This window comes from Lathamus discolor, chromosome 2, assembly GCF_037157495.1.
Source record: "Lathamus discolor isolate bLatDis1 chromosome 2, bLatDis1.hap1, whole genome shotgun sequence".
NCBI lineage: Eukaryota > Metazoa > Chordata > Aves > Psittaciformes > Psittacidae > Lathamus > Lathamus discolor.
The window spans coordinates 36135471-36148498 of NC_088885.1; the positions used below are offsets into that span (position 1 = coordinate 36135471).

Below are 13028 nucleotides of genomic sequence, written 5' to 3' on the forward strand. Positions count from 1 at the left end.
TATCTTGAATCAATACTTTGAATGTGGCAGGAGCCCCAAAAGACAGCCTAGTTCCAACTTCCAGAAAAAATTAAAGAAGTTCAGCAACTACCCCGTGTCCTAAACACACAGTCCTCTGCAGAGCTGTGCAACAGGCCTTCCACAAGGATGGCAAAACGGGTTTGCATAGGCCATCTTTTGTCTTAATGTCTTAATTCTAAGAACTTGACAACCATCTCACGAGCACAACAATATTTTGTGCAAAATCTCTTGTGCTTTAAGCAAACAATTCAATCTCTCCTACTACTACTGCCTCTGCTAGCAACAATTTCACTTCCTCCAGGGATGCAATCTTTCTGCAATCTTTCTACAATCTTTCACAAATGAAAGACTACAGCCAAGTCTTTGAGAGGAAAGAGGGAATCTTCAAAGACACAGATCTTAAGTACAAATGCCAGTTTTTCTGAGGCTTATCCCTTGACCAAATCTGGGGCAATTTTCAAAATAATAGCTCATGTGCCACTCAGAGCACAAATACCCTCCCAGATTCCAAGCCCCTGCTGTAAGGCTTGAATGTTTACAATAAGGGTCCTCCCGCTATAGGTTTAAGATATCTTGGCCATTTTGGCTGGGATTAAAATTAAGTATAGGCAACTTGAAGCTGACTTTGGCATCTTATTTCTTCTTGTATTTTACTAAATTGTGCCAGCTCCAGGGCTGTGACTTGACTTCAGGGTTCCGCCACACACAACTACACATCTTTAAGAAGTCTCTGTCAAACCTTTGTGCTACCTTCTCTCAACAAATTTAAACACAAACCCTTTCTTCAATGCACATCTCAAGTAACTAGACCTCCAGCAGAAAACCTCTGACCCTTCTTAAGGCAGATTGCACAAGTTCTGGTTAGAACAGAGTCTGCACAGTACCTCCTAGAACAAGGAATAGAAAACTCATGCTCAGCTATGCTAGTTCAACCATTCTCCTATTTCCAAACAGTTTTAGAAGCACATTAACCAATGCCCTTTTTTGACCCAAACTTCAATGAATTTCAAATGTTTTCAGATCTTTTTTCCCTCCCTGTGATGAAGATAAGTATCACAACTACAGGTACATGAAAATGAGGGAGAGATTAAGTTACTGACCCAACACTACTGCTCAAAGAATAAGAATAAACAAAGTTGTACAAGGATTAAGCAAAATCAAGTTTCTGGGTCAAAGAACAAGGGAAAAAAAAAAGGCGTAGTACAAAAAAGAAAAAGGAAAATGCATGCTTACTCAGACTCCCTGTCACATTTGCATGTCACTTCTCCCCTACACCATCAACTACCATGGCAATACCGCAGAAACTTTCATTTATCTTATGAAATATTGTCTCCAGGATCACATGAAGAAATCAACTGGAGCTTTGCTTTAAACTTGTGGCAGTGCATAAGTATGAAGGTCTTCTATTCAGCAAAACTCTGGTTTATGTTAGCAGACACATGCATGTTTATGTTTGTGAGCATACTGTGTATAAGCATCTGCTGAAGGGAAAGGAATCCAGGCTGATATTTACACAGCTGAAGCAAGGTTTATATACATTGCATCCTACTTCTGGAAGAGAAAGAGAGTATGCAAACAGAAAAAAAAATAGAGACAAATGTTGATGGCTCAGACTCCTCCCTTCTGCCTTTGAAGAAGGAATTCTAATTATGAATAGATGAGTAACCCACAAGCTACGAATGTCCTCAGATATGCTCAGTACTTCACTTTAACGTCAACTATTTTCTTCAACTATCTGGCTCAGAAATTGGAGATTCTGCTACCAAACACAAACGTGTTCAGACAAAGGGCAGGATGCCTCCTTTCAAAAGCACAGCCAGTGACATGAAATGAGCTTGACTTTGCCATCCCTTTTCCATAATAATAATATGACTGTCATTCTCTGTTAATTAAATTAGTCACTTCTACTTCCCATGCAATACATTCTCTTGCCCTCCTCTTCCTCAGTCATGATAAATCTCCATGTGACTTAGTTGTCCCATAATTCTGCCTAATTGGTTTCAGCTGTCATTTTTGAAGCTGAAATGCACGGACAGCCTGGGGCTTGTGAATGGAACAGGAAGCATTTCCAACCGCATTCCCATCATGTAAAACCAGCACTGTGAAAGAACCCTTCCATTAAAACAAAAACGGGAGTATTTGGCTGCCGGCAATGCCATCATGCAGCAGACAGATTGTACTGCTCCGCTGAGGCAGCAAGGCTGTTGCGAGCCATTCCTCTCTGCTCAAAGGAGAGCGCACATTATTTATGCCCTAGCAGTTTCACTGACTAAAATACTTTCTCTTTTGTCACCAACAAATTCTTAAACCGATAATATAATTTACCAATAAAAGCACAGGCAGTAGGAATACTTGAAGTGACAGGAGAACAAAGAAAAGTTAATTCTATTTAAATGGCACATACCCTCCAACCTAAGCACTCTGCAGATTACTGCACCACAGCTTAAACTCATTTTGTGTTGCTGATATTTTCAAAAGTGTCTCACTTTTGACTCTCATTTTCCAGTATTTCTATGTATTTCCATAATTTAATCTTTCTCCCCTATGAGACCATGTAGTGTCAGTGACGCTAACAAAAAACACTCTACAAGCTACCTCTGAGTGATACCTAAGCAACTTCCAGAAAAACAGCAGAAGGCAACAGCACCAGCTGGGATGAGCAGCAGGGGAAAGATATATATTAGGGATTCAAGAAAGAAAAAGAAAACCACCCCACAAGACACCTTTAATGAAAACAATTTCACTAACAGATGTTTCTAGTGCCTTCGATTTGTCTCACACTGTCAACAAAGATAAATATACTTCAAAATAACTTGAATACTATATAGAAAAGGAGATTGGGTGGTGGGGAAGTGCATTTAAATATACAAACCTACCTGAAAGTTCCAGAGAGGAAAGGGAATTCACAACTTTCTGATTTTTGGTTGCTATTAGAAAATACATATTTATTTACTGATACAAAGTCTCTGTTCGTTGCACAGAGAACAATCTGGTCTGTGACTCTGATGAGTGAGACCCACTGCTGCAGAAAGAATTGCTGAATGAACTAAGAGATCTTCAACAAAATCCAGTTTTGTAAAGATGCCAGTGTATTCTATTCCTTATTCCCTGGCTAACTTCATAATTGTATAAGCCCAGTGCTCTTACTTAGTCAGGTTAAAGAGACATTAAACAACTTAGTGAGATTAACAAAAGAGTGACATCTCAAAAATTAGTAGGAATTCCTATTTAGTATGATGAAAACCTAGCAGCATTATCAGCTTGTGTAAACTGTGATGGACTTAATAGTCCCCAAAGTTAACAGGGTTGGGGCAATTTTTACAAGCTGAGCAAGTTGTAACAGATGTGCCCATGCAGAAGTGTGCATGCACTTTAACTTGCTAAATCATTAGTTTTCCACAACACTGACCCTTATATCCACAAATAGAAAAGAGAAAAATAAACACATAAATAAATAAACTGATAAATAAACGCATAAATAAATAAATAAAAGGTTTCTCTTTAGAGCATGGTAGACACCCCATAAGCTCATGGTGAGCATCTTCGCCCCAGGACTATGTAAGCAGAACACACACATGGCAGGGAGGATGACAGTCCACAATACAACCATCCTACGTGGAGTACCCTACTGTGCCAGCAAATACTGGCACAGTACTGGCTGTGGATGGTACAGACATATCTAGACAAGCTGAGCTGGCACCAGAGCCTTTGCTATGGTGGTGTGCTGGGCTACAGAAAAATGCCATGCTCAGGGAAAGAAAAAAGCAATGCAAATACTTTCTCTAAAAGCTTAAGCATCCTATGGTAGACCTCTCTTCACACCGGCTGAGTGACTGTTTTCTGCCATGCCCCCTAATGCTAACTGTCTATGCATGATTGTAAGATTAATAAAAGTTTCACTGGGAAAATTGCAGTTCAGGCTGCAAGCACAAAAAAGAAAAATGATGCTTCCATTGGTAATATTCCTCTTTGCTTGACATAGTAAACCACGACAAAATGAATAGGCCTTTTTAACTTTCCAGTGTTGGCTCTGTTTACTACTCAAGTTTGATTCTAGATTCCTCCTGTTCACCATTTCTTAGCTGCTTCTTATATTATGAAACCTCATATATTATAAAGATATCTGCCATTACTGTCTCTTCATTTCAACTTCAACTATTTTTTTCTTATTTTTCCAGAATTGCTTACTCCAAGTTTCTGGTTTTAAATATTTCATATATGTATTTTTTATCAATATGACTACATTAATATAAAGCTGCATACTGCTAGTTAAGAAAAAATCTATTTTTATGATTTAGACTTGTGGTAATCATCACTCTCCAAATAGCCAGTTATTGGATTGGTGAGCTCTCTGGTTGTTTTTTCAATTTACACTGTGTAGACCAGAGGTTCTCAATTTAAGAGAAATTCAAATAATCAGTTAACACCCACATTATTAAAGAGACTGAGAAAAAGCTTAATTAGATTGGACAGTCTCTAGTGCAAGTTGAGATAGGTTTCACCACAGAGGGACTTGGACAATGCTAGTTTATTACTGAAACTAAAAAGTAAGGAATGTGTGTGATGCCACCAGAATATTACTGATGGTAGAGCTGTCCAGAGCTCTGTAACACAGAAATAATAAATTACCAAAAAAAAAAAAAACAAACCTAACAAAAAACCACAAACTAAACCTAGAAGGATTTCTTTTATATTATTTTAGTTTTCAAGTAGTAAAATAAACCAACACTTTTTTTTCTTCAATTCCTGATACACAAAAGTAACAATGTATTAACTTCACTGGAAGACTACAAGTACTCATATTTAACTAATAAAAGCTAAGATGCAGAATTAAAAACAGAAAGGAGCTCAAAAAATAATTAACATTGATACCTACTATCAATGACATGCCTTCTGCTGATTAGTTGTCTAGTGTTCTTAAAGACTACCCAGTAGTAAAAAAACCATCACCCCACAGTAGCTTCTTCAGGGCTTTATGATTGTTATTATTAAAGAGGCATTCCCATAATTTATTTTTTCTCTTCCTTACAGCAATTTCAGATTTTCTTTTTTATCCTCACTGACAGAAATAAGTCACTGTCTCTTTATTATATATTTAAAGGTTTGTAACCATTTTATCCTTTTTTTTCCCAACTCTGAACAGTCCTACTTACTTTGACTTTTCCTCAGAAGCATATAGATGTTTATTTTTTTCCACCTCCTCAGATCTCCAGCCGATTTGTTTTCCTTCCTTGTACAAATTAACCATTTCAGGTGGTGGCCTTACCTGTACTGAGTAGAGCATTACCACTGGCATAGTCATGTTACTAGACGTATGTGTTTTTTGATGGACTACAATGATGTTTGAGAATTTTAGCTGTAATTTAGGAAAAAACTAATTGAGATCTGTCAGTAGATAGAATATCTCATGTGATTTCCAGTGTTCCATCTGTCAGCTCAACTCTGGATGTGTTTATGCTGTGATTTTGTTGTGTTTTGTTTATTTTAAATGCTTACATTGAACATACTTATTAATACTTAATTAAAAGAAGAATAATAGGTGCTCATTATTAAATGGCATAAAGCACACTGCAAATCTAACCAATTGGTAAGGTTTCAAAAAATATTAGTAAATTGTATAGAGAATACAGATATATACAGCCTCCCAACCTGTTGGATTATAAATCTTGATTAATCCTATTAACTCAACTACTCATCAGTATGGACCCTCCATACGAAGTCTACACAACCTCTGTGATCCTGAAAAGTCAGGATGATGAGGCAAATTGAGTACATCTTCCCTCCTCCTGCTTGACCTGTATAAGCTTCTCATTAGCCTAGCAGGAGTATTTTTATTTTAATTTAAATACGATTTTCCATTTCTTCTTTCCTGCTGATTCCATGTCTGGCACAGTCTCCACCTCTCGGCAAAGCACCAAGCAACTTCCTTCTGAAATCCCTTCTGAATCCCTACCCCCAGAAGATGATTTTGTTTGCATTTCCAACCTATACTTGGACATCAGCAGCTCCTGTCTCCGATCTGCTCATTAAAACTTGAAAAACAAGGCTTTCCCAAGAGCAGTATTCCCTTATTGCCTGGGGACTTTCTTTCTCTCTGCTTCCTCTCAGCCTTGTTCTGCCATCTTTTTGACTGCAGTTTAAATATCACAAGGCTGGCACATGAGGCGGGCGCTACGCCACAAGGGGAACAGCTCCTTCTCTGCACAAGGCAAATGGAAATTATAAAATTCAACTGCTTACATGCTGGAAACCCTCAATAGCTTTGCTTCTTCCCATGGTGGATGAAGCACATTTGTGGCAAGCAGGGGTGTCTGCCAAGAGTGTGGTAGGAGGCATCTGACTTTTTGCAGAGCTTCACTAGCTTTCAGTCCTTGCTTACCATGTCTGGACAAGCACTCTGACCTCAAATAGGAAGAAAACTGCCCATCATTTCACCCTCACATCAAAATAAGGTAATGCAGCCTCCAAATAAGTTTCACTCCCAATGAAACATTAGAAGACCCCTCCTTCCTTCTTGTGCCAATCTCCCTGATTTCTTTTGGGTACTAGGCACTGCTGAATTATCCTAGTGATTAGAGATATGGGATGCTCCTGATTTTCCCTGCTCTCTCACTCACTCATGGAGATAATGTGGTATTTTTTGTTTGGTTTCCCAAATGAGCAATGCCATCCTAACTTTATTTTTAACACATGTTCCCTAATAAATTAAAATAAGAACTGAAAACCAATAACAGTATTCAATACAAAATATCCAAAGTTGTCAGAAATTCAAAAGTTTCAATGCAAAAAAAATTACCCTTTTTGCTAATAAGTGTTGACCATTTCCTTGCATAATACTTTTCACAACAAACTCAAAATCTCAGGTTTTGAAACTTCAGCTCTGTAACTCTTACTTCCAATAGACAGCATATATCACAATTTCTAATCAGCATTAAAATGAAAAACTGAAACCTCTTTCTTTCTTACAGGAAATGGGAGGAAAATGTAACTAATGAATTTTATGAAGCCAACTCATTCTGTAACAACCTATTTTAGCTGCTGTAATGAAGCAATGAGAATTAAACTTTCTTCTTTAATGGAAAGTAATTTTTAAGAAGGAAAAACATACACAGAGATTAAAATAGGCAAGATAATTGAAAATGCCTGGGTTTAAATTACACTGTTAGATTAGTCAGGAGCTTTTTCACTGTTGAGGCAGAAAGCATATTGCTCATTACGCATACTTCCAATTATAAATTTATCTGTTCTTGCTTCAAATCTAGTTAGTAAATATTGAAAGCGTAATCTAAAGTACTGCTATACAAGCTCACTTTTATATGCCAGGAGTAGGACAAGTTGCTGGTTCATTTATTGATAATAATATACTTACATAATTATGCATAATACGAAAACCCTCATTATCATTCTACTGAGCCTGTAGCAGTACGTATTGCTTAGGACTGCCTTTCAGCAATTAAGTGTTTCTAAATACAGTCATCTTCCTTTTAAATAAACAAGTGAAGAAACAAATGGTAATAGGTAATGATCATGTTAGAACAAACAGATGTGAACCCATCTTCAAAGATCTCTCAATACATCCGAGATCTCACCTGTAAAATTCATCACCTCCTTGGGCAAAGTTGGCTGCATCGGTGACAGTTGCATGACAGATGGCATACCAACAAGGTCACATAAACTAACACCTAAACAGCATGGAGAGGAGATGAACCAAACTTACGTGAGCAGTTACACTCCTCCATTTAACTAGAAAGCTGAACTGAACAAATTCTTTTGGAAGTCACTGTGGTCTCAGATACCATATGCAAAATGTGTCAAAATGTCACATTTTGGTTTTAGGTCTTACAGAGCACAACTCAGTTAACTATAGGAAACCGTTCATGTGTGAAAGAATATCAGCCCTTCAGGTTTTGTAGGGGTGATTCTAAGCAGCTCATTCTCAAAGCTCTTCAGGTAACGAGCAATGGCTCTCAACCATCAGGGATGAAACTGAACTCTCGGCTCTCTTTTTGGCATTTTTGCATGATCAACAATAACCAAAGCTGATGTAAGAGTTACCAAATCATACAGAGAAATCATGCCCTACTAGCAATGTACTCTACATACTATTTTTAATTAAGTTATTTCATGTAAAATTTCAAGCCCCATTTCTCTTCTTCCACAGAAATGTAGGGCTTTACATTCACCACCAAAATGTTTACACGGAGAATGAACTTTTCCTGATCTTCAAGATTCAGACAGAATTTTTAAAGACTGACTTTCTTTTGGTTCTGGGGCCCACCCAAGTTAAAGTTAAAAAGCTCTGTGATGTTTTCATCTGACAGACTTCCACATTAAAAAAAATTCTAATTTGAGGAACCCAGAGAATTTAATGAAAGCCATGTTTCCTTTCAGAAGCTGTTCCGCTTTCAGTTTTTAACTTATTAATGCAATGCATTTTGCACTGAAAGGTGCTACATCAAATTACATTTCATTCTACTCTTTCAGGGTCAACACTGAAACCAGATACCTCTGATAACCTCAGGAATTTCATCAGTATTAATTTCCCAATGGAATCATCACCTAGCGATCCAAAGTTTCCATTTTTTGAGAACTCTTGGATCACCAAGTGTTCAGCCCTAATTTAACTATGACATCTCACTCAAATGGTTTTTACTGTGTCTGAAATGGCCAATAGTGATTAAGGGCAACAATGTATCAGTTCCATGATGACACTTTATGAAGCAAACTAAATTCAACCCCTTTTAGGTTTGCTAGGCCTTAGTTATCAAAAAATGTATGCCACTATGTAATTTTAAGCCCACAAATATTTCTATTAATTTCAGTACAAATCACCCATATTACTAGGCTAAACCATGTACAGGTGTTACAAAAAAGGCAAAATAGACGTTACAGATACAGAGCACAGTAACACCAATTACACAGCTAGATTGCAGGGAGCCAGCCAAAATGTGTAGATTTAAAAGGCAACTGCAATTTTTGCCTCCATGCATTCTTATTATGCACTGAAGGAGAGCTTTTTGACAAAAGGAACAAAAAAAGTCATTGTAATCAAACAATTAACACTTGTAACCATGCACACCCACAAGAATTCAATCAGGTTATATGGGCATTCTCAACCAGTAAGCACTAGCTATTTGATCAGCCTATAACTTTACATTACCTTACAATGAAAATTTACTTTTTAATTAAGCAATTTCGTCATCTCAAGGCACAGAAGCAAGGTACAACATCATTACAATACAGTCCCTAGGCTGACTGGAGAGAACAAAGCATCCTTCCCCTTCTTCCTAAACACCACTTTGAGAGGCTCTGCCAACCAGCCAAAATACTGAAATACTACTTGGACCAGTTGCTACAAACCTTAAACAGTTTCAATAGCTACCAAATACCATGGGAATAAAAAGGGGCAATCACTGGCAGGGTTGATCCCAACAGCACCCTCTCAAAAAACAAACAGCTAAGTGAATCCAGAAGTAGCTCCTGCATGAAGCTTAGTCTGTGTCTGTGCTTATCGTGGACAGCAACATGATATATGTCTGTGAGTCAGTGTCTGCATTTTTTTAATAGGCAAAAATGTCTGTTTTAGGGAGAAACATCTATACATTTAATTTCTCAACCAGTTCTGATGAATACAGCTAAATCCAGCTGCTGATAAAAGGGACTGCAAAATGTATTCACGTAAAGTTATGCAAACAACTACACTGACCGATACATACAATTGAATACAAGGCTTTTCCTATGTTATTTCAGTGTACAAGTCAGGAGCAGAAGAAACACCGATTTAGGAAAAGGAATTACATTTTCATTAATGGTCCTATACCTGAGGTAAACAAGTATGTACTGCATGAAACTGCTCTGCAGGATCTTATAGCTGAATAACCACATCATTACACTGCAGGATTTCTATTTCTATGTAAATAGACAAGGTGAATGGCTTCTCCAGACAACATGCTGTGTGCACTAGCATGTAAAAGTTAAGGCATGCTCCCAATAAACACACAAAACAGTTCCATCTGTCTTAAGTAGGGATGTATTAAAACTAGTGAACACTGTACTTAATAAATGCAATGTCCTAAAGACAACACAATGATAGACATTATACTGAAAATCTAACCTTCTCTAAACTCATTTGTTTCTTCTAAATTACATGTTCTCAGAGCCATCTGTGAAAATGGGGAGGTTAATTATGATAGTACATTGCATAATTCCACAGCTAAGTGCTGAAGTAGTTCTACATAAATGTCATATGTTTGTCTTAGAAAAACTAAAAAGATTAATCAGGATGCCAAGCCCAAGACTTTGGAAAGTAATACACCGAACACAATTAGATCATTACACTGTGTACTATGCAAATTGAAGTTTTAATTAGTAGGTGAAACACTGGTCATGAAAATAAAAAACAAAACCGGAATTTTAAATTGCATGTGCCAGACTTCTTTTTTACTGACATTGCCAATAAAAAGACACTGTGCACAAGCCTGTCACAACAAAAGCCATTTAAACTTGTTACATGCTTTTGATGAAGGAACTACCTGTTCCTGTTAAGCATTTCAGTTCCATTTTTCTTCTTACCTCCATTATTCTCAGCTATTTTAAAGTTACCTGATCACATCAGTGAAGAAAAAACTCCAATAAACAAACTATAACTAGGAAGCACAGTATGAAACCAGTTTGAAAAGTCAACTGAACAGTTTAAGATTCTTCAAGAGGACCCCAGTAGCCACTTTTCCATCTCTGAATCTGGTCCAGCCCAGCCTTCTACTTTTAGACCACTCCACACTACAAAGCATTATCTCTTATAAGAGAGAGGCTATAGCCTCCATTCTTCTAAAGAAAGTAAAGGGCTATTTTAGCCTGATCCATAGATCATAGACAGTAAAGACAGCTTTCCTATCAAATTCAATACACTCTACACCATACCCAGAACATTAGTTATTTTACTCACCACATATTCAAACACAAGTGTCAAGGTCTCCTTTGTGTGAATGATGTCATGAAGCAGCACAATGTTAGCATGTTTCAGTCCTTTCAAAAGAGAAGCTGAAAAGCAAAACATACATGTTATCTTAAAAGGATCTAAATACTTTGCATTGTTTGGGTTTCTTAATAATTTTTTTTAGTGACTTGGATGATTTGACATCTTAATTTCATACCCTGACAACAAGCAGTTGTACTTTAGTATCTTTTATGTCCATGAGTTCTACATGTTCAGTGTGTTTGTAAACCATACCTTCCCATTCAGTGCTATTTTCTTCACCTTGGTGGTCAAACTCAACATCACTTTGAAACAAAAATGAGCTGCAGCTAGGGATGCTTTCCTTATGCAGCTTCCTCTAAGTGAATCGCTCATATATGATCAACCAGATACGAAGTGCACTTCTACACTCAAAGATAATTTTTTGCCTCAGACAAAAGTCAAGCATGTCTTTTCAAACATTATCTTTCCTATTCAACACGACGGAGTTGCTCTCTAAATGAAATGCAACATCTATCCTAAGAATAGTGTTTTACACAGTATCTCCTTTCTCTCAAACATGACACAGGTTTGATGGAATCATTTGTGTTAGCTCATGAGAATAAATACATGGCATTTCTTCACCATATTTTGGGATTTTTTTAATGGCACTAGCTCATGTTTTCAGACTACTGACAAAGACTTAGTGAACTTCCAAGGTGATCTCTTCACTAAATTTTTTTTACACCATAATAAATACTTAATGTTCATACCATATGACATATTTAATGTTCCACAAGTCATGGCATACTTTAGCAAGATATGCTGACAAGCCATGTGCTGTTACCAGTGTCATTCTGTTGGTGGTGCCTTGTCATCTCATACGTACATCTGAGCAGAACTATCAGTCACCACAGCAAAGTAAATAATAGATATAAAGACATGAAAATGAGTGGCATATTTCTGTATTGTATGATTTGGAACTTTCTTGTCACCCTTCTTCTTTAATCAAACAAAATAATTAAACACCAAAGATGCATCTCACTCCACTACTGTGTAAAAAGGAAGCTAGGGAGCTCCCTATTACCCACCCTATTGAGAGTGCTGTGTCAGGCTGAGGTAACTCCCGGGGTCATCAGGCTTCAAATTAGGGTAAGTACATATGATCTCTCACACTGTGTTTTAAGAGCTCAATCTGACAAGCCGATCACTTAGAAAGTGACACAACAGCAAACGGCATCTGGCTCAATCAGTGTCCCTCTACAAGCATCCTCAGCAGCAAAACTCTGGAGCTCACGCTAGCAAGAAGGCAGACAGCAAACAGGAAAACACCATAAGGAAGCTTCAAAGAATATCACAGATATTCTGATGACAGGATTGCAAACCTGCAAGAAAGCTCCATGACCAAGAAATAGTTAACCTTTCAACCTGGCTGAAGAGGTGAGAAGAAATGTTTCAAAAGAACATGCTTTGGCCTGCACTCCCCAGGGAGTCAACACAGAGGAATCTTTCCAGTGCTCTGAACACATTGTCACTGAGATGCAAATCCGCTATTGCAATTACAATTTTATTATTTTAAAACAATTCATCAGTGCATCTCTAGTAACTTTTGACATTCCATAAATTAAGTAAAAGCCTTTTTCTCAAAGGAAGAGCTATGCACAGTTTTCATATGATCCTCATCTTAGAATCTGCAGGATTTCTTGGAGTGAAGCTCAGAGAGACCTGGATATGTTTGGGGTTTTTTAAAGGACAACAATAAAAAAACCTGCTATTGGAAAAAGGTATGGAAACAAACAATTGTTCTGAAAAGTACCTCTGACCACAAATGAGAACTTTTAACATGGGGGAACCCAAAGTTCACACTGAGCTTTCACCAGCTCTTCCCTGAAACCCTGTCAAATTAGAATACATGCAGAGAGACTGGGAACATAAAAATTGCCTCCTAGCAGAGCCTGTGTCCAACTGTAACAGGATTTATGACCTCTGCTAGCTTCTGCTGTTTAGATCATCACCTGAGGCCTTTAATTCCTCTAGTTGGCCATTACTTTGT

The 13028-nt window shown here is 37.5% G+C and overlaps 1 protein-coding gene across 6 annotated transcripts in view; it reads right to left on the bottom strand.

Annotated features, from left to right (window-relative positions):
- The window catches only part of CDK14 (cyclin dependent kinase 14), a 328023-nt gene that overhangs the window by 170399 nt on the left and 144596 nt on the right, over positions 1–13028 (bottom strand). For all 6 annotated transcript variants that reach the window (XR_010609906.1, XM_065666401.1, XM_065666400.1 and 3 more), the window contains exon 6: positions 10967–11061. Coding sequence is in view for 5 of the 6 variants with exons in the window: in XM_065666401.1 (XP_065522473.1) it covers positions 10967–11061 (95 nt within the window). In the remaining variant the exon portion in view is untranslated. The remainder of the gene's footprint in view (positions 1–10966; positions 11062–13028) is intronic.